The sequence below is a fragment of the Pteropus vampyrus genome, unplaced genomic scaffold, assembly GCF_000151845.1.
Source record: "Pteropus vampyrus isolate Shadow unplaced genomic scaffold, Pvam_2.0 Scaffold44, whole genome shotgun sequence".
In the NCBI taxonomy this organism is placed as follows: domain Eukaryota; kingdom Metazoa; phylum Chordata; class Mammalia; order Chiroptera; family Pteropodidae; genus Pteropus; species Pteropus vampyrus.
The window spans coordinates 7,769,250-7,791,678 of record NW_011888825.1 but is presented as its reverse complement, the minus strand read 5'-3'; the positions used below and the strand labels follow the sequence as shown (position 1 = coordinate 7,791,678).

At 33.8% G+C, this 22,429-nt stretch overlaps 1 protein-coding gene across 23 annotated transcripts in view; it reads right to left on the bottom strand.

Moving 5' to 3' along the window:
• The window catches only part of NCOR1 (nuclear receptor corepressor 1), a 174,125-nt gene that overhangs the window by 135,210 nt on the left and 16,486 nt on the right, over positions 1-22,429 (bottom strand). For all 23 annotated transcript variants that reach the window (XM_023529976.1, XM_011359005.2, XM_011359008.2 and 20 more), the window contains exons 2-3: positions 15,875-16,052; positions 5,185-5,318 (exon numbers count right to left, since the gene is read on the bottom strand). In XM_023529976.1, the coding sequence (XP_023385744.1) occupies positions 5,185-5,318; positions 15,875-15,982 (242 nt within the window). In that variant the 5' untranslated portion in view covers positions 15,983-16,052. The remainder of the gene's footprint in view (positions 1-5,184; positions 5,319-15,874; positions 16,053-22,429) is intronic.

Below are 22,429 nucleotides of genomic sequence, written 5' to 3'. Positions count from 1 at the left end.
TCTTAAGCAGAGCACCTTATAAACAGATACTTTCATATCTATTTGTTACTGAATAGAAAGAAGTACGATAGGTTGATCAATAAAAGACTTTGAATAATAAAAACATATCACGTTAGAATAAATCTTCTAAAAAGAGAATGAATAAATTAGTTCTAAATAAAAGGAATAAAAAACAAGCTCTATTAAAGGCAAGTTTTTTTTCAAAAACAGTATTAAGCAGATAGATGATATCAAATCTCCCTGGTAGAGTCCACTGGGTAGTTTTAAAAGCATATTGCAGCTTTTGTTTTAAAATGTCAATATTTTCAATATGACAAATTATTTTCATCTTTTAAACTTACTATTAAGAATTTTAGGTGTCAACTTAAAAATATACAATGCAGAATACAGCTTTTAAAAATTCTTTTAGAGAATATATTAAGTAACAAGTTTGAAGACTACCGTTTTAATCATTTTCCTTTCCCTCGCTCCTTCACAGGCTTCCATCTCTCAGTGACTTTAGATGTTAGAAATACTCCAGGCCATCTTTAAACTATTGCTCTTTTCAATTTCCACACTTCTTGGATCACATATACCAATCTGTATCTTAAACCGTGACCCTCCCAAGCATGCTAGATACATCTCCTCCTGGATGTTTCATGGGTACCCCAAACTTGATTCATACCAAACTCAAGGTGTTTTACATTGTTGCTCTATCCTTAATCCCTATCATAGCTGATGGAACAAACCCGACAAGCTACAAACCAAGCTAGAAATCCAGGTCTCCTCCTTACCTTTGTCAACTGCCAGGTCTTGGCAGCCTTACCTCTTAATTTACTCAAGTCTGTCTCCTCTCCATCACATTTACATCGCCCTATCTTATGCCCATATTTTCCCCTTCTCTTACAGGTCCCTTATGTGTTCTCTCTGGCTTCTGGTATATCTTAAATTAATCCTCCACTAAGCAGCCTAATCTATAAAAACAAGCATCTGGCATTAAGTAAAGACCAAGCCCCTCAACACAGCACTTAGAACCAGGACCATCACTAGTCTGCACAAAGATTTTGTATGAAATTTCCATAAGCATATGCAACCTGCTGGTACACAAGGCCTGGATAACTGCCTGAGCTGGATTTCAGCCCTCAGTTGTCCCCTTAAATGGCATGCTGTGCAGGACACAACCTAAAAAAGCTGACTTAGAAAAGCTAACTTACAAGTATTACATTTTACCTCCAGCAACTCTGCCTGTGAGATTTACCAAAGCCAGATAAGGTGAAGTATATTCAATGCTGGAGGAGAACCTCAAGCAGCCAGGGCAAGGACAATTAAGAAAAACACTGAGTATAGAAAACTCTCTTTCCATCAAAAATCAAAACCAAAACAAAAACACCATTATTTTCATTTCAGCTTGCCAATTCTTTTAAGAACAAAATCACTCACACATAAATCATTAAATATATAATTTAACATTTAAAATTTCAAAAAATTTAAATGAACTATAAAAATCTTTGTGAAAACAAATACATTGGGAGTCTTGGTGGAGCTAAGTGTGAAATTTACATTCTAAATTAACATATCTGCCTTTTAAAAACTAATACCCAACACTGGTAGAATGGTGTAGCCACTTTGGAAACAGTCTGGTAGTTTCTCAACTAGTCAACACAGAGAGAACTACCATATGATCCAGCGATTCTCCTAGGTATATTACCAAGAGAAAGGACACCATCAAAAATTTATGCATAAATTTATGCATAAGTGTTTATAGCAGCATTATTCATAAAAGTAAAAAAAAAAAAACTCAAATATCAACTGATAAAAGGATAAATAAAATTTGGTATATCTTCCAAAATAAAACTAAAAGCAAAAACATCAGATTTTCATAGAAACTCTCTGTAGACTTTTAAACTTAAAAGTTCCTCCATTTTACTGACTTTCATCTCTAAATAACTTTAAAACAAATTAAAATTATCAAATAGATTATTTACTATACTATACTATACCTATGTTATTTCAATTTTAAAAGAAAAGATAACTCTCATTTAGGTAGAATATGTCCTAAAGTCCTTAGCTATTCCACATGTTGGTCCATGAAGATCAAAAACTATATCAATTGATTTTATTTATTCCCAGCTAAGACTGTTTTCTGAAACAAAATTAATTGCATTTAAATTTTAAAATTTACAAATATGATTTGGTTTCTTCGTCTTTTGCTCAAGGGAAAAAACCAATTACATTGGGGAAAGATTACCTCAGTAAATATTTTATATCAAAAACATTTTCAATTGTTCTGCATCTTTTAATCTAAATATCCAAATACTCTAGTTATGTGGACTAATGTTTCCCACGAAATCTAGAAAACATGATGGATATTCACAGAAATGGCTGACTTTTTACGAGTATTGTGCTTATAAAATGACATACATTTTCTAAGGAAAAAAAATTCCAGGAATACAGAACAGAATTAAGCAGCAAATCATCCCAAATCTCACCACAAATAAATACAAAGAAACGTAAATACCATTCCCAGACATCACTTTATTTTTAAATATGGATGGACAGATGTACAGGCAAAAATAAAACAACAAAAGAATTGTGTACAATACTCTTTAAATAAAAGACTATGTGGTTTATTTTTATACAGATATAAAAGAAAAAAATGAAATAAAGCTTAAAATGGAAGGAATTGCTGCACTCCAGATAAACAGTCCTTTATTACCTGAAATTAGTTGCCAAAAACCTCTTACTAAAAGTTAAGGAAAAAATTATTAAAAGCATTAAGAAGGTGGAATTTTATTCAATTTAACATTTCCATTTCAGAAGTATCAAATCACTCCAGCCACACTTTTCCAATACATACCTTTAAACATTTTTCCAATCTTACTATATCTCTAGGTGAGCAGTTATATTATTTTTATTTTGTCAAGATTTACTACTGACATTCTGTTATGGAACCATAATTCATCCAGGTGTCTCTTATGGACTTTCTACTTAAATTAGTTTATGGCTTACTATAGTCCTTTTACCATGGCTTCCATTCTTTGGCTGGATTTCATCATCTAGAAATTCTTTAAGAAGTTTTAAATGTTCAGTGCTTTCATGTTTAAAAATATCTGCCTGTTGCTTTTATTCTTTAACATGTCTGGTGTAATATTCCTGGACCTCAATTTATTTCTCTGAGATCTTCGTAGCTATTATTCTACTATATTCTGTCACTACAGAAGTTTGAGGCCAGGTTCTTTTCTCACCATCAATGATTTATTTTGCTTCCTGAATTCCTGGTTATTTTACTTATCTTTAAACTTTAATAACTTAAACAGGATCTGTTTTGATACTGATCATTCTGTGTAATTTTTCCTGGAGACAGGTATGTCCTAACAGTCTATAAAGTTCTTTCACTTTACAAAGAAAAAAGAGGTATTTTTTAAAATTATGAATATATTCTTTCCTTTACTAGGTTCTCCACTTCAGAAACACATGATCTTATGATATGCTGGATGATTTTAATTTGTCCTCCATATTTGTCAACTTCTTTCTAATTGCTTTAATCTTTGTCTTTTTCTTCTGCATTACAATTATCTCAAGACTTTCTTCAAAGGTCTTTTAGTCACACCTATTTTATTCCTTGTTTCTTCTCATTTTATATAATGAATTTATAATGATTAGCTTGGAATGTCCAATCATTCATTTTATCTAATTTGGCTGTCTTATTTTGTTTTTTGAATACATCTTTATTAATTTTAAGGTTTTCCATAGTGCATAGCATTGATGGGGCATGTTCCTTGTTTTTGTCTTCTTACACATAGAGGTCTTTATTTTTGGCATGCTGTACTACTTTCTTTAATTATCTTTTCCAGGAATATGTTTGCCCTGTTCATAGCATCCCGTACATCATGGACAATCACACCTAGACTTTCTCTTTGGTGTGGAATAGGGTGTGTGGGTTTTCCCTGCTCATCCCCACTTTGCCTGGCATGTGTCTGTCCATAGATGGAGGACTGGATATGGCTTTCTATATTCTTTTCTACAGCCTGAGAAAACAGAGAAATGGGGCAGAGTAGGAGAAAACTTGGTTGACGCTGTCACACCCTTTGCTAAGAATCCTGGTCCACTCTACCAGCGAGACATGTAAACCAGGCCTGAGAGTTTTGGCTCATCACTTTGGAAAACGAAACACTGTGATGGCCCTTCCTACAGGATGACATAATTGGAATTTCCAAGCAAACCATTCACTATCATCCCCACTACCTCCACTTACATGTTCTCAAATCAGAGAGAAATCATGAGAAATTCTAGGATTTTACTGACTTTCTTCAACACAGCTTCTTTGAGAGAAGAAGTAAGAACAAGGAAGCCATGTAATGCAAGATTCTTCTAATTCCTTCCTTGAATTCCACTTTTCCAAGTTGATGGCAGTGACTATATGCCATGCCTTCTTTATAAAGGGAGTATTTTTAGCCCTTTTAAAAAATTATTTTTGTATATTTGCTAAATATTGGGGGAGAGTCATCTAAATTCTCTCTACAACTTTCATTAAGAAATGTATTTTAAAATAATTTTAAACAGGACCCAATAATTTCAAACCTTTTATCATCTTAAAATCTAAACAGTAACTATATTTTTAAAATAGGAAATCAGGTTCTTTATATAATTGCTAAAACCAGAAAAGCAATTTAATAAAGGTAGTTTATTTCAAAATACTTTATATATCAAGTGAGAATGGAATCAAAGATAGCATAGATGGTAAGGACACTAGGGAAAATGAGTACCTACCTACATGGGCTAATATTATCTTATCAATATTTTATATCCTTTGAGGAATGCCATTATCCTCATTTTTTATAGGTGAGAAAACTAAGGTTTAACAAGTCTAAATCAGTGATTTGAAATCCTGGAGGCAAATGAGAATGATCTAGGAAATGTTAGATATAAATGAATGCCTGGGCCCAATCTCAGAGATTGATTTGACTCCTTGAATTGGATCCCTTGGGAGTTAGGGATACCAACCACAGGTGTGGGAATTCACATATATCAAGGGGATATAAAATAATGCATAGAGGAATATAGTTAGTAATATTGTAATAACTGTATAGTGCCAGGTAGATATTAGACCAAATTAAATTTAAACAACAAAAAATGACACACTTCTAAGTATATACACTTCACAAGTTCAGACCTAAGTAGAAAAAATTAAAGAAATCCCATTACCTGTCAGAACCTGGATGAAATTCTGAAAGCAAGGAAGGTCGTCTGCGAAGCTGTTGTTGCTGCTGTTGCTGCAAGAGCTGTGAAGCCTGACTGACTTCAAGATGAGAAGAACGATAATCAGGGACTGCAAATTCCTAGTATTAAAATAACCATAAATTAATTATTAACTAAAAAGTGAAAAACATAAAATCAAACCAAGTATAAATACACGAAGGCTGTTATAGGCCACTAATTTGGAAAGAAATAGCAATGGTAATTTCAATCCTTTATTGATCTAAATTCTTCCCTATAAACCTAAAACATTTTAACTAAATATTATTCAAGAGAATTCAAATAAAATTTAGTGTTTAATTTTGATTAAACAATAACATATTACAATAACATATTACAATAACTCCTAATTTCATTATTCACGTAGTAAGATCTCAAATTCATGTGTTCAATACGAAATCCTAAAAAGCATTCCAATCTTAAATTCAAAATTGGTAAGCTGGAAGGATCACAGAAACCATATAGTTAAGTCCATGTATATTTACAAATGAAACAGTAGTCCAGAGAATCAACCTGGAAAAACCAATAGTTCTTCCATCATTTTAGGTGGGTGTTTTATGTTTTCCTAATATTCTTCTGCTGACTTTTTGTTGAAAATGCAAAACTTTCTCTCCAAAAGAAATTTATTAATGCTAACAATCATAAACAAATAGTAAAACACAGAATTACCAAATAACCCACAAATTCCACTCTTCGGTATGTATACAATTAAAAGCAAAAGTCTACAAATAAAAATTTGCACACTAATTTTCAAAGCAGCATTATTCACAATAGGCAAAAAGGAGAAAGAATCAAATGTCTATCAACTCATGAATGAACGAACAAAATGTAGTGTACAAGTATCTCTCACTTTTCAAAAGTTCTAGTTATACCATTCCACTTTTACAAAAAGACCTACATTAGCACCTGTTTTCACTAACCAAAGAAATCGAAGAGAATTTCCACTTATACAAAAAAAAGGCAAAAAGTGAAAATAGCATTCAGGTTTGTTTTGCAAAGAGCCACTGGAGAGGCAGCACATCTCGAGCAGCAAGAGTAGCGGCACCGAGCTCCTCTCCAGGAACTACCCTCAACATCTTGGCATCAAGCCCTATAGCTCTGAACTGCGTCTGTGAGCATCTGTGCTTTATCTTGATTTATTTTGTGCGTCTGTTTGCAAGTTGTGTCCTAAGGTATCAGAAAAGTCTAAGAGAGCTCATAAAGGTGTTGTGCTTGGTGTAAAACGACGTAATTAAGCATTCAGAATGTGGTGAATGAAATAAAGATACTGCATGAGTTGAATTTGCCTGCAATCACCATTGGTACTATTTACATGCAGGGAAAAGAATCTTGAAAGCTGCCAAAGTTACTCTTGGTTCTGCTAGTAACAAAGTGGTCTCTTTTAGTCAGTATCCAGGAATAGATAAAATGGAAAGTCTACTGCTTGAGTGTCTGATAGCTGTAGAAAGCATGGCATTCTGTTATCTTATAGTTAAGGAGAAATCAGTCTTTTAATAGGTGAAACTAAACTGTACTTACATTATCTCTACTTTACAAAGACTGTGTATTTATATCATATCCTGTTTTTACTATATATTAGTGTCATTTTAGGTTATATGTGTTATTTGATATGACCTAGTATTATTTTGGGGGTCAGGGAATGCTCAAAAATGTTTCCACATAAATTAATAGTAATTTCTTCTTCACTTTACACCATTTCAGTTTATGAAAGATTTCACAGGAACAATCTACTATTGGAGAGCAGAGAAAATCTGTATCTACACAATAGAAAATTACTCAGACATAAAAAGAAATGAACTACTAATACATGCTACAACATAGATGAATCTAGAAAACATAATGCTAAGTTAAAAAGCAGATGTAAAGGCTACATATTATGATTTCATTCATATGAAATGTGTAAGAAGCTAACTGAAAGTTGTCCAACATAGTGAATATACTTAAACCCACTATATTATACACTTTAAGACAAATTTTATGTTATATAAACAACCTTTCAACAAAAATGTTTTAAAACCATAAACATATAAAATTGAGCTGCCCAGACTGATAATATGGAGTAGATAAGAGGTCCACAGTCCTTCACTATAGGCAGATAACAGTAAAACATAATTGATACAGTCTAAAAAGAATAACATACAAAGTTGAAAACATAACCAAGAAAAATAAGACAATGAAGAAAACCAAGAAACATTCTTAAAAGAGGGGCACGAAAACTTGAAAATAAATAATTTATTTACAAATAAATAGATAAAGGATGTACCCAGCAAGATACATTAAAAGTAAGAAGTGAAATAAAAGAAACAACAATGCATTTCAGCTTCCAGCACAAGCAGGTAACACCGTAGAGAATTATATTCCCATAGTACAGCTTAAATATGGGACAAAATATATGAACTATTTTCATACATTGGATAATAGATTACACAGAAATTGATTTCTGAGAGAAAAATGGGGTGAGTCCTACTATACGCCAGGTTTTCTGACTGGATGCAATTTCCAAACCACATCCCTGGGAACAGAATCCAAACAGTGCCCCACAATCTTCTTCACTGAAAAAGCAACCATACCAGTTTGGGAAAGTCAGATGAAGAGAATTTCTGGAGACTTCCAGAGAAGAGGGAGTTACAGAGAGAAAGACTTCCTAAAATCCAAATTTAAGTCTTTGGCTGAACTCCAATCTGTAAATGCTTGGAAAAGCATAGCCCGACCATTAAAGGCTGGGCAAAGAACAACTCCTGATGAAAGAACAATCAGGAGGAACTATAAAACGAACAATTACCAGAGCTCATACAGGGTCGGGATTCAAATTTCCTCAAGCCAGAGGGAAGAAACCTCACCCAATACACCAGACATTTAGAAGATACTCTAAGAGATAAGCTAAGAAGTGGAGGATAAATAAGAGCTAGAATAGAGACTATTCTAGACTTCCCTAAGAGACTTTAAAAATAAATCTCAAAAGTAACTTAATTGCCCACCAGAAAAAAAAATCCAACTTTCTTTAAAGAAACACAACAAAAGCTAGCACTAAAAAGTGTAAAATTTAGTGTTCACATTCCAATTAAAAATGAAAAATCCAATGTTTGCAATAAAAATTTCACTGGAGGAAATTAAAAATAAATTGGAGAGAGCAGAAAAAAGGTCACTGAACATGAAACCATAGCAAAATGAAGCAAATGGGTAAAAAAAAAACAACAAAAAACAACTGATGAATAGAGGTCTAATGACCTGTGGGGTAATATGAAATATGAGTAATTGGTATCTCAGAAGGAAACTAGGGGAAAAGAAGACAGAAAAATATATCTGAAGGAATAATGGCCCAAAATTGCCCAAATTTTCTGAAAATTATAAATCCACAGAAGCAGGAAGTTCAGTGAATGTCCAAAACAATAACATATACATTTAAAAAGCACAAAAAAGGTAATCAAATTGCTGAAAATCACTGATAAAAGAGAAAAATCTTAAGAGTAATCAGATGGGAGAGAAACGATACTCATGTATAAATAAAGGTAAGAATAATCAAAGACTTCTAGTCAGAAACCGAACAAGCCCAGCATACAAGGAATGGCATCTTTTAAAGTGCTGAAGAAAGTAATAGTCAACCTAGGATTCTGTAACCAGTGAAAATAGTCTTCAAATAAGGCTGAAATAATTTTTTTCAGGTAACTAAAAGCTGAGAGAGTTCATTACCAAAGACCTGAACTGTAAGTGAAATAATGTTCTTCATGCCCTCCCCGCAAAAAAAGATACCAAAAGGAAAACTATATACAAAGGCATAAAAGATGTCAGAAATGGGATATATATGGGCAATTACTGAAAGAAGAAAATAATACAGACGGAAAATCAGTATACAGGAAAAAAAATAGTGGAAATGGATAAAACCAAAGCTAGCTCTTCAAAGAAAACAATCTATTAAATTGATAAACTTCTAGCTAGCTGAGTAAAGAAAAGGGAGAGGGGCACTAACATAATGACATCAAAACAGATCTCAAAGACATCGAAACAATAAGGGAATAGTATGACAACTTATGTCAATAAATTTAACACTTTGAACAACAAAATCTATCTAAACTGACTCAAGAGAAAATAATCTGAATTCCAACTATTAAAGAAATAGAGTTCATAATTTAATTACCTCCTACAAAGAAAATTCTAGGCTCAGATGGCTTCACTGGCGAATTCTACCAAATATCTAAGGAAGAAAAAATATCAATCCTAAACAAACTCTACAAGAAAATACAGGAGGAGGGAATATTTCCCAAGCTAACGACTATCTTAATGGAAGAAGACAATGTTCTCCTCTTAAAATCAGAAACAAGGCAAGAATGCCCATTCTCACCTCTTCTATTCGACATCATACTAGAGACTCTAGCCAGTGAAATAGTAAAGAGAAAAAGTAACCAATTTGGAAAGCAAAACCCTTTATTTGATTAGAGGATTATCCAGGTACAAAATCCTGTGGAATCTATTTAAAAAGAGCAACTAGAAGTAACAAGTAAGGTGGCAGAATTTAAAATCAATATACATAGTATCAATGAACAACTGAAATTCAAAAAGCAACATCATTTACAATAGCATCAAAAATACGAAATAATTAGAAATAAATGTGACAAAAGATATTTCTGACCTGTATATACACTTAAAACTATAAAACATTACTAAGAAAAATTAATGAAGACCTAAATAAATGGAAAGATATACCAAGTTCATGGACCAGAAGAATTGTTAAGATTTTAATTGTCTCCTAAATTAATCTCTAGATTTAATACAATCCCAATCAAAATCCCAACAAGCATTTTTGTAGAAATTGACAAGCTGATTCTAAAATGTATAGAATCTAGAATATTCAAAACAATTCAGGAAGGAATCATACTACTTTCAACTTATTGTAAAGCTATAATAATCAAGACAAGGTGAAGTGCTTTATTGAAAGATTAAATGTTTGTTATATAGAAAATGAGATAGATGTGAGGTAAAGACAGACAAAATATATCAGTGGAATAGTATAGAGAGAACAAAAATAGACTTGCATATATATGGTTAATTGATTTTCAATTGAAGTACTCAAGTAATTCAATGGGAAAAGAATAATCTTTTCAACAAATGGTTTCTAGAACAATTGAATACCCATAGGCAAAACAATCCTTACCTCACACCGTAAACAGAATTTTAATTTAAAGAAGGTCAAACTTAAACCCAAAATTATAAAACTTAGAGAACGCATAGAAGAAAATCTTAGTGACCCTGATTTTGGCAAAAACTTCTTAAATATGACACAAAAAAACAGGAAAGATAAAAGAAATTAATTAGACTTGATAAAAAATTTAAAACTCCAAATGACACTATTAAAAAAAGACAATATTCCTTTATATAATCTAAATAAAACATACACATATATCTTTTCTAAATAATTTTACTTGCAATAACCAAAAGCTGGAATAGGTGACTAGATAAACAAACTGTAGTATTTCCATACTCGCCATAAAAAAAAAAAAAACACTACTGAGATGTTTATTTTTATCTGTGACAAGATATAAATAAATCTCAAAAATATTATGGGAAGCAAAAGAAGCCATAGATAAAACAATTCATACAAAACTCAAAACAGGAGCTTCAAGGTGGTGTAGAAAGTAGAGGCTGGGCACTCCTCCTCTAGCAACCACACCAAAATTATAACAAAACTACAGAGCAACCATTACGCTGAGTCGCCAGCACTCTGGCTGAACAGAAGCCCTACAACTAGGTCCCGTCAACTAACAGGTCATCTCAAAAAGGTAGGAGGGATGGAGACACAAAACGGCCCGGTCCCACAACCACGTGTGGTGATCAAGAATGGGGGGAGGGGGGGCATCCTCGATGCAGATAGCTCCCACCTGAGGAGTGAAAAGTCCTGGCCACACACTGGGCTCCCCAGCCCAGGGTTCTAGTGCCAAGAAGTCCCCAAAACACCTGGCTGTGAAAACCAACAACTGCTGCGGCTGAATGAGACTGAGTGGGCTGTGGGCTGTGAGCTCACTCTGAACTCCAATGCTGGGGCAGGTGCTCAAGGTTGCACCAGGGACATGCTGGGAGGGTCTGAGCTGTTGGGCTTCAGGGCGAGGACTGAAGGGGCTGCTTGCTCTCAGACAGAGGGGGAGGCAGAAGCCATTGTTCCTCTGATGAGCCCTCTTCTCTCCCAGTGTAAAGAGGCAAATGCCATCAACCTGGATAACACAGGTCGCTCTACCAGGAAATTCCTTGAGATTCCACCTCTCCCATCTTGTGGACCCACCCAAGCAGCTTCCAAAGATTTATCCATACAAACGAGCTGTCTTGGCTCCTGCTGTGAACTTTCATAAAGTCTCTCAAAGGCTCACAAAACTCAGTGAAGCAGTGTCTGGTCTCAATGTGCCCTGTACCTCTTGCTGAGCAGCCCCAAGTCTCGCACCAGTGGCAGCCGGCTACAGTTTCTGACTTGGCCCCTCAAGGCACCTGTAAGTCCAGCACGGGTGGCAGCAATAGGTGGATTGCGTGGTAACTCTTACCAGGTGGCCCTGGAGTTGCACAGGCTGTGGCTGAATATGGCCTGCAGCTGGACCCCTCCTAGGTCTGTGCCAAGAGGCCCCATAGCACACCTACTACATAAAGCCACTCATACTAAGACCAGAGACTTAGGACCCCAACCTAATATATAGAAACAGACACACGGAGGCAGCCAAAACGGGGATACATAGAAGCATGTCCTACATGAAAGAACAGAACAAAGCTCCAGAAAAAGAACTAAACAAAATGAAGACAAACAATACACTAGACGCAGAGTTCAAAACACTGGTTACAGATGCTCAAGAAACTTAGGAGAAGAATAGATGAACTCAGTGAGAACTTTTAAGAGATAGAAAACATAAAAATGGAGATGGAAACATAATAGGGAGCCAGTCAGAAATATGAATACAGTATCTGAGATGAAGAGTACTTTCGAGGGAATCAACAGAGTGGATGAAATGGAGAATCAATTCAGCAATTTAGATAATCAGGTAGCAGGGGACACCCAATCAGAGCAGCAACAAGAAAAATAATCCAAAAAAATGAAAAGAGCTGAAGCAGCCTCTGGAACAACGTCAGGCATAACAACATTCGCATCATAGGGGTACCAAAAGAAGAGAGAGAGCAAGAAATTGAAAACATATTTGAAGAAATAATGATGGGAAACTTCCCTAACCTGGCGAAGGAAATAGCCATACAAACCCAGGAACCTCAGAAAGTCCCAAACAAGATGAACCTAAAGAAGCCCACACCAAGACACATAATAATTAAAATTACAAAGGTTAAAGACAGAAAGTCTTAAAAGCAGCGAGAGAGAAGCAGTTAGTTACATATAAGGGAGCTCCCATAAGACTAGCAGCTGATTTCTCAACAGAAACTTTAGAGGCCAGAAGGGCTTGGCACTAAATATTCAAAGTGATGAAAACCCAAGAACTACAACCAAGATGACTATATCCAGCAAAGTTACCATTTAGAAGCGAAAGACAAAGAGCTTCCGAGACAAGAAAAAGCTAAAGGAATTCATTACCACCAAGCCAATACTACAGGAAATGTTGGAGGGACTTCTTTAAGAAGAAAAAAATATGTAGCTAAAGTCTAAATAAAGAATCATAATAACTACATATCTATCAACAAGTACTTCAAATGAAAAAGAATTAAATGCTCCAATCAAAAGATAGGGTGGCTGAATGGATAAGAAAACAAGACCCTTACATATGCTGCCCATAAGAAACTCATTTCAGGCTAAAAGACGCACAGAGACTAAAAGTAAGAGGATGAAATAAGATATTTTAATGATGGCCCTAGAGGGTGGTATGCTGAGTTGAGTAAGTCAGAAAAAGGAAGACAAATGCCATATGATTGCATGTATATGTGGAATCCAAAGAAGAGAATAAACAGAACAAATTCATAGATACAGAGAGCATTTTGAGGGTTACAGATAGGATGGAGGGTTGGGAGGAGTAGGTGAAAAGGGGGGAAGGGATTAAGAAGTACAAATTGGTAGTTACAAATCAGTCATGGAGATAGAAAGTACAGCATAAGGAATATGGCTAATAATATTATAATAACTATGTACAGTGTCAGAGGGGCACTAGATTTATTGTGAGTTATACAGATGTCTAATCACTATGTTATACACCTGAAACTAATACAGTATTATTGTATGCCAACTATAACTGAAAAATAAAAAACTATTATTAATTGAATATATATGTGTATGTAGATTATGTGTGTTTGTGTGTGTGTGTATAGATGTATGGGTGTATATATAATCTATTATGACAGAAAGCAGTTCTGAGGTTTCCTGGGAGCTAAGGTTTGTGGGAGATAGGGGAGGAAGACTGACCTGGAAAGAAGGAAATGGAACTTTCTGGAGTGATAGAAATGTTCTGTATCTTTGGTTTGGTAGTAATTTTATGGTGTATGACTCTGTCAAAATGTATACATATATAAATTTTTTTATATATAAACTAAGCCTCAAAGTTGTTTTTTAAAAAAAGAAGCTACAATAATCTAGAAAATTAGTAATCAGATAAATAGCACTGGGGGAGGGAGGATATGAAGCCAAGATTCAACACCTAATCATGATAAAAATTCTCAATTTAACAACAGACAGCAACTTCAACTGAAAAACGGCATCTACAAAAACATGCAACTAATATTACATTTAATGGTGAAAGACTGAATATTTCCCTAAAACAAAGAAAGTATATCCATTCTCACTCTGTGTTCATGGCCATACTTCAAAGGAGTCCTCAGTAATACCAAGCAGTACTCAACTATATTTTGCTGGTAAATTTGCTTTCTTTTTCTCTGAATAACCATTTCGTCCCTTCCCATCCACTTTTTCTTCAAATCTCTTAAACCCCTTTACCTGGTCCACTCTAAGATGGTAATCTCACCTCACATTTTATTTTTCACAAGGTATGTCAATCATACAAACTCATCTTCCTACCATCAAATCTCTCAAGAAGGTTGAGGCTCTATCCTGACCATCACTCAAAAGAGGCCAAGTTACCTGGTCAGCTTAATACTCAACCTAAACTTGGAGTATAAACATAGATCTTAACCTAGAAAATCTAGGCAACTAGTATTTCTCTATCAACAAATCCTACAATCAAAAGCAGAGACATATGTGGTCACTCCCTTAAATCTGTCATAAAGCCATAGTAAGAAGACAAAGATAATTAATTAATCCCTGACCTTTAGTGCCCCATCATTGAGAATGGTTCTCGCGATTTAAAAATATACGTATGCGCCAAAATTAACTCAAAATGGATTAAAGACCTGAATATAAGACCTGAAACAATAAAATGCATATAAGAAAACATAAGAACTAAACTCAAGGACCTTGGTCTTAAAGAAGATTTTATGAATCTGACTTCAAAAGCAAGGGAAGTAAAAGCAAAAATAAATGAATGGGACTATATCAAACTCAAAAGCTTATGCTCAGCAAAAGAAACCATCAAGGTAAAGAGACAACCATCTCAATGGGAAAATATATTTGCAAGCAACGCCTCTGATAAGGGCCTAACATCCAAAATATACAAAGAACTCATACGACTCAATAACAACAAAAAAAAACAAACGATCCAATCAAAAAATGGGCAGAGGACCTGAACTGACACTTCTCCCTAGAGGACATACAAATGGCCTACAAACATATGAAAAGATGCTCAACATTGCTAGCTATTAGGGAAATGCCAATCAAAACCACAATGAGATACCATCTCACACCAGTTAGAACAGTCGTAATCAACAGGACCAGTAATAACAAGTGTTGGAGAGGATGCAGAGAAAAAGGAACCCTCATACACTGCTGATGAGACTGCGAATTGGTACAGCCACTTTAGAAAACAGTATGGAGTTTCCTCAAAAAACTAAGAATTGATCTACCATATGATCCAGCAATCCCACTGCTGGGTATTTACCCCAAACACTTGAAAACCCGTATCCGAAAAGATATTTGCACACCGATATTCATATCAGCATTATTCATAGTAGCCAGGACATGGAAGCAACTGATGGGTCCTACAATAGATGACTGGATAAAGAAGCTGTGGTACATATATACAATGGAATATTACTCAGCCATAAGAAGAGATGAAATACTGCCATTTGTGACAATATGGATGGACCTCAAGATAATCATGCTAAGTGAAATGAGCCAGACTGAAAAAGCTGAAAATCACATATCACTTACATGTGGGATATAAACCTAAAAGCAACAAATGAACAGGACAAACAGAGACTTAGGGACATCGATAGTGGACTAGTGGTTACCAGAGAGTAGAGGGTAGGGGAGGAGCGGGGAGGTAGACAGGGTAAAGGGGATCAAATATAGGAAGTTGAAGTGGGTACAGGAGATCAAATATATGGTAGCTGAAGGAAACTGGACTTTGGGTGGTAATCACACAACAGAATTTATAGATGTCAAAATATAATATACACCTGAAAATTATATAATTGTATTAACCAATGTTACCCCAATAAAATTAATTTAAAAAAATAAAAAAATATATATACATATATTACTTTTGACTAACAAATGTATTAAGTAAGAAAAGTAAAGTACAAAATATATATGCAATTAATTTGCATAGTATTTGTTCCTTACCTGCTGGTGCCGGGTGCTGGGAAAGGTGTACTGAACAGAGTGGGAAGGATAGCGACTTTGTTCTGTGCTGAATGCTCCTTGGTTGGGAGGATAACCTGAACTTGACATTATCAGTAAAGAAGTCCTCACCAGGCTGTGAGATCAAGTCCAACAAACAATCATGTTTCTAGGAAACCACCTACACAGGATTGGAAAAAATAGAATTGATAAGAACTAAAACACCAGGCGTACTTCTAATAAATTATAACTATAGCTACAAAAATAAAACCACAATTACCAGTAAAAGCTTTCTCTCATGTATTTACTTAATATAATAGTTACTGGCATTTGAAAAACATTAATGGGTATTTTCCTTTACATTTAAAAAAGGTTCTTTGATATATTGAAAATAATATCAGTAGCTACCTAAAGTAAAAACATGTATATAAAGTACTAGCATTGGACCTGGCATATAGTACCTACTCAGTAAATGTCTTTCTTTTAATAAAAGTCTGAGAAACAAATATATTACAAAAACAAAAATCTATGATTGTAAAAAAAAGAAAATCTACGATTATAAATTTATGAGCTGTGAAAAAGTCAATTATTAAAAAGATTCAAGAGTATTTATAAGGTAAGCATTTGTGCAAAGGAAATATTATCTTTGTTAAATAATCCTGCCCCAAAATGATAGTCTAAGAAGGCACTTAAGGGAAAGCTTTCAAGGAAGAACAAAATCAGACTATCATTTCAAGGAAAACAATGGCCAGTATTTGTGAAAATTAGGATTTTGGAAAAACGTGTATCTGCCACCATGAGCTTGACAGCTTTCCACATTTAAATACTTTTCTGGCAAGACTGATGGTGTTATTAAGTATGAGTTTTTGATATTATATAATAAAATGTACCAATACTTGAAATATCTGCATAACTCAATGAATCAATATATTCCAATGACCAATACAGAATGTTACAAAATTATGCATGAATATTTAAAGTGCAAGATATTTTACCACAATAAATTACAAGACACACCAATAAATATTTACTCTAATAGAATATGAAAGGTTCATTGACATGGTTTCAGATTCTACACAGCTATTAACCTTTAAAAAATTACCACTTCTCTGGTTCAAATGTGTTATCAGAGAATATCCACAATTATTTAAAAAAGATATTAAAATACTCCTTCTCTTGCCAAATACATTTCTGTGTGAGGTTAGCTTTTCTTCATAAACTTCAATCGAAACAACATATTGCAAGACTGAATACAGATGTAGATATGAGAATCAAGCTATCTTCTTTTAAGCCAAATATTAAAGAGGTTTGCAAAAATGTAAAATAATGCCACTCTTCTCACCAAAATTTTTGTTTTTTAGAAGTTACTTATCATAAAAATGTTACTTAACATTAAGTGGGTTTATATTATTTTCAAATAAGTATCTTTTAAAAATTACCCCCATTTTAATATCTAATATAGTAGATATCAACATATATAACCCACAGAAACAAAAGCTCTTTGGAGTTCTAAATTTTTGAAAGTGTAAATGAGTCTTGAGACCAAAAAGTTTGATGACCAGTGGCCCAGAGAATTAAGTCATCTTTAGATTAACTAGCATTAGTGTCCTACAGAGGCCAGCCACACCCAGGTCCATGCACACACACTCCTAGAAAACCTAACCCTAGTTAAGATGTGGCTTAGATAACATGTTTGTATCAAGTGAACTACCCTACTAGACCAAGGATGTACAAATCACATCTCTCTTCAGGAAGTAGGAATTGAGGACATCAGCTACAGGGAACTGAGTCGCAAAGTGGCCACAGAAGTCAAGATGAGCCAAAGCATGTGCCAGAGGTTACAGAGGGAGCAGGGAATGTCAATCTAGATACAGACTACAGTAGACATGCAAAGAGAAGCGGAGCCAAGAGAATTTTCATGCAGGCCTCTGAGACACAGCAGCAGCTGCCCTGGCTCCTGACTCTTTGCTCCAGGGTCAGTCTCCACAAGAAACTGTTGTTCTTCTTTCTTTATCCTTGGATATATATCTGTTAAACTGCCTGCATAGTCTTACAGTAAGTCCTCCTTTACTTAAAGTAAGTGGAGTAGGTTTTCATTTCTTAGAATTGTGATATCTCAAGTTAGGTCCCAAAATAACTATCAAACCTTGGAAACAACCCAAATGTCATTTCCATCAACTGATGAACAGATAAATTCAGGTATACCCAAACAATATTATTCTGCCATAAAAAAAGAATGAAGTACTAATAATACACGCTACAATATGAATGAACCCTGAAAGCATGCCAAGTAAAAGAAGCCAATCATAAAAGTCCACATTTTCTATGTTTCCTTTCATATGAAAGTCCAAAATTAGCAAATCTATAGTGGCAGAAAGTAGATTAGTGCTCCTTAAGGAAAGTGGGCTGAGAATAGAGGAACAACAAGTGATAACTATGGTGTACAGGGTTTCTTTTGTTTGTTTATTGTGGTAAAATATACATAACATAAATTTTACCATTTTAGCCATTTTTAAGTGTACACTTCTGTATCATTATATACATTCACACTGTTGTACAACTATCACCACCATCCATTTCCAGAACTTTTCATCTTCCCCAACTGAAATTCTATACCCATTAAACACTTACTCCCCATTCCCCTTTCCCCCTAGTCCCTGGTAATCACTACTCTACTCTGTTTCTATGAATTCAACGATTCCTCATAAAAGTAGAATCATAAAGTATCTGTCCTTTTGTGACTAGATTATTTCATTTAGCATAATGTCTTCAAGTTTTTTCCATATATCAAAATTATCTTCCTTTTTAAGGTTGAACGATATTCCTTTGCATTTCCGTTCTTTTCTGAAGTGGCAAAAATGTTCTAAAATTGACTGTGGTAACATTTGTACATATCTGAATATACTAAAAACCATTGTATGGTACACTTTAAATGGATAAATTGTATGGTACATCAATTATATCTGAATTAAACTATCCTTAAAAATTATTAAGCCAAAACAAATAAAACTACACAAAGCAACAACAGGATTTAAAAATGGTTATGCTGCAGTTCGAGTTAACATTTATTATATTTCATGGATTCTAATACCTCCTTATGATTCTATCTTAAAAACTGTCAAGTCAGTATGCATCCTACAATCAATGACATTTGATGGTTTAATTAGGAGCACTTTTTCTTTAATCTCAGAGGTAAATAACGTTACTTTTAAGCAAATATATTTTTGCTTATAAAAATAAAACACATTTATTTTTCTGTACAGCAAAGACACCTTTAAATAGCAAAACACAAACCAGAAAAATAGCAAAATTTTGATGTACCAAATATATATGTATATGTGTATGTATATATATATTTGTATGCAGTGTACATAATTTATTAGTAAGAAAAAAATGATCACAACAGAAATACAAGACATAACAGGAACATGGAATTAACAAAGGAAATAAAATTAATGAAGTTAACTTCATAATCACAGGAAAGTAAAACAAAAATCACTCCCCAAACTGGTAAAATATTTAAAAATGCCTCCAGTGTTGGAGGACTTGAAAAAAAGGTACTCCATTACATACAATGAGTATGTAAAATGAGTACAAACTGCTTTTTAAAGAATGGCAATGTATACCATGAGCCTTGAAAATATGTATATCCTCTACCACAGCAATTCCACTTCTAGGAATTCATTTGATTATTCAATACAGAGATACCCTAAAGATGAATGCTTGAGACTGTTTCTCAAATAATTGTCCTAAATATCCAATGTATGAGCTTACAAAAAAAATTTTTTAAGTTTAGCTAGTGAGACATTTTAGAGTATGCCACAAAAAGTCTAAATAAATGAGAATATTGTTTTCCAAAAGTATGATTTGTATATACCATTCGTATTCAATTTTTCATGTCTGTCATATCTTCACAAAATTTTAAGACCAAAAACAGAAATGTCATATATTCTAAATGAATATTTATTGAGCAGTACACCACTATATACCAACACTGCTCTAAACACTGTCATAGAATAGTGACAAATATCATAAAGTGCTATAAGTAAAACAAAAGAGAAGAGGGCGAAGGAAGACATCATAGAAAGCCAATCTCAGCTAGGATGACTATATGCCCTGGTTTCCTGAAATGAACCCAATTCATAGCTATTGTCCCAGTGCAATTATAAATTATGCTCCATTTCCTTCTCAAAACTGTCCTAGTTTAGGTAATAATATTCTAAGATGACTTTTTGAGCCAAAGTGTAAAAACCTAGCCTGGAAGGGACAAGAGCATTTCATGATTTCATAGAGGACTACAGAAACCCTAAGAAAAAGTAAGAAGGCTAAGGAGAGGGAGAGATGATAGGAAGCAAGGCCTGAGAAGGGGTGGCAGTGGGGCGGGGGGAAAGAGGTTTTGCTGTTATATGTTTGGAAACTGAAATTATCTCTCTGTATTCTGAATATTAATCCTTTTCTACCTTTATGTTACAAATACAGCAGGTCCTCCTTAACACTGTTTCATTCTACATCTTTTCATTATAGTTGATGAGATGCCACAGGAACTTCAATCATGTTTATATCAATTAGCCTGGTAAAACTGGTTTTGTTATACATCATTTCACTTAAAGTCACAGAACTAGAGATAACAGTGAGTACTCATTGTATTTTTTTCCAGAATTCATAACTTGTTCCATCTTTCTGGAGACGTTCCCTAAATTTTAAAAATATTCTATCATCTCTTCTTATGCTTCTTTTTTAATATTTAGCTCCTAATCACCTAATTTTTTTTCTAAAAAATGGTAAGAGATCTAGCGTATTTTCTTTAATTGATAGTTAGTTATCCTAATAAAACCCTCATTAAACATGTCTGCCTTTCCACACTGTTCTGAAATGCCATCCTTGAAACATGGCAACTGCAGTTTATACCTACAGAAACTCACACACTTACATATAAAAGAATATTTATTGCAGCAAAGCAAAAGGCAAATCTGAAGACAACCTAAAGTTCATAATGTAGTACATTCATATGACAAAATTCTATACAGCAGTTACAATGAATAAACTAGAGCTATATGTTTCAAAACATAAACCTCGAAAAATAAAAACAATATACACAATGATGCTAACATGTTACAAACACAAAACAATACTATTTTTATATACACATAATAAAATCATAAACATCTAAAATATTCATTTACTTTAGAATAATAGTTACAACTAAGGGGGAAAAATGATCTAGGATAGGGGTTCAATATTTAATACTTTATTTCTTAGAACAGAAACTGAAATGAGTATGATAAAATATTAATTTTTCTTAAACATAGATGGTAGGTAAATGGACATTTGTTTTATTACTCTCTACACCTTTCTATGGGCCCGAAAATGTTCATAAAGAAAAAGTCATCTTTATTATAAAGTATATTTCCATGTATTCATGATTCTAAACTCACTGATCTGACTGTCTTCTATATACCAACACCACACTTTTTAAGTTACTATAACGTTGTGAGGCTTTTATACCTGGTAGGACAAGTTTCCCTTCACCGTGCTTAGTTATTGCTGCTATTTTCAAAGCCTTCAGAACTACTCTACTACTTTTCTTCTTTCACATGAATATCAGAGTGAGCTTGCCAGGCCCGCCCCCCCAAAAAAAACTCTGGATGAGAACATATAAATATTGAATTTATAGACTGACTAAAGGGAGAACAACTATATTATTGAGCATTCTCATCCTAAAACATAATTATATACGTTTATGTTTTAGGATGGGAAACAAAATGTATGTATGTAATTAAGATGGGAATATTTTACATAATATGATGGAGAATATTATATCTGATGGAAAACTGTATAGAATATATACAATTCCTATCTTAATTATATATAAAAATATGTAAAATTCCCGTGAGAAAGATTTATACCCACATATCACATGTATACATACACTAATGACAGAAATTATATATAACTAAAATAAAAATTATATATATAGATTTAAAATCCCCACGCATTTAAGATTTTATGTCATTTAATAAAGTTTTTGTGGTTTCCATCATTTTCAGGGATTTGGGAAGAGAGGAAATTCAAAAAAAAATTCCGTGTGCCAATTTGATCCAATTTCCCCATTTTAATCAACAAATCCTTTTTTTAAATCACAGTTGACATTCAATATTATATTAGATCCAGGTGTACAGCATAGTAGACACTTTTATAACTTACTTATGATTCCCCCAGTAAGTCTAGTACCCACTTTTAATCAACAAATTCTTTACCGAGCTAGGTTTAGAAAATAAAATTTTCTAGAGAACTCATTCAATCTAACCTTAAAGCAAAACTTAGAGAAAGAACTTTTTAAATTTTATGGGGTACTAAGTGACAAATGAATATTTTAAATAAACATACCATCCTTATTATTTTATTTTTTTCTGTTGTAGGAGAACATGGCTAGGGGAAGAGTTAGAAGACAAAACCAGTGTCTCCCTAGACTGTTTCCTGCCTGCTCTCTCCCAAGACCCAAGGCATGGAAGTCAAAAAATCTAAGAATTGGGAAGTTTAAGATTACCCAACTAACAC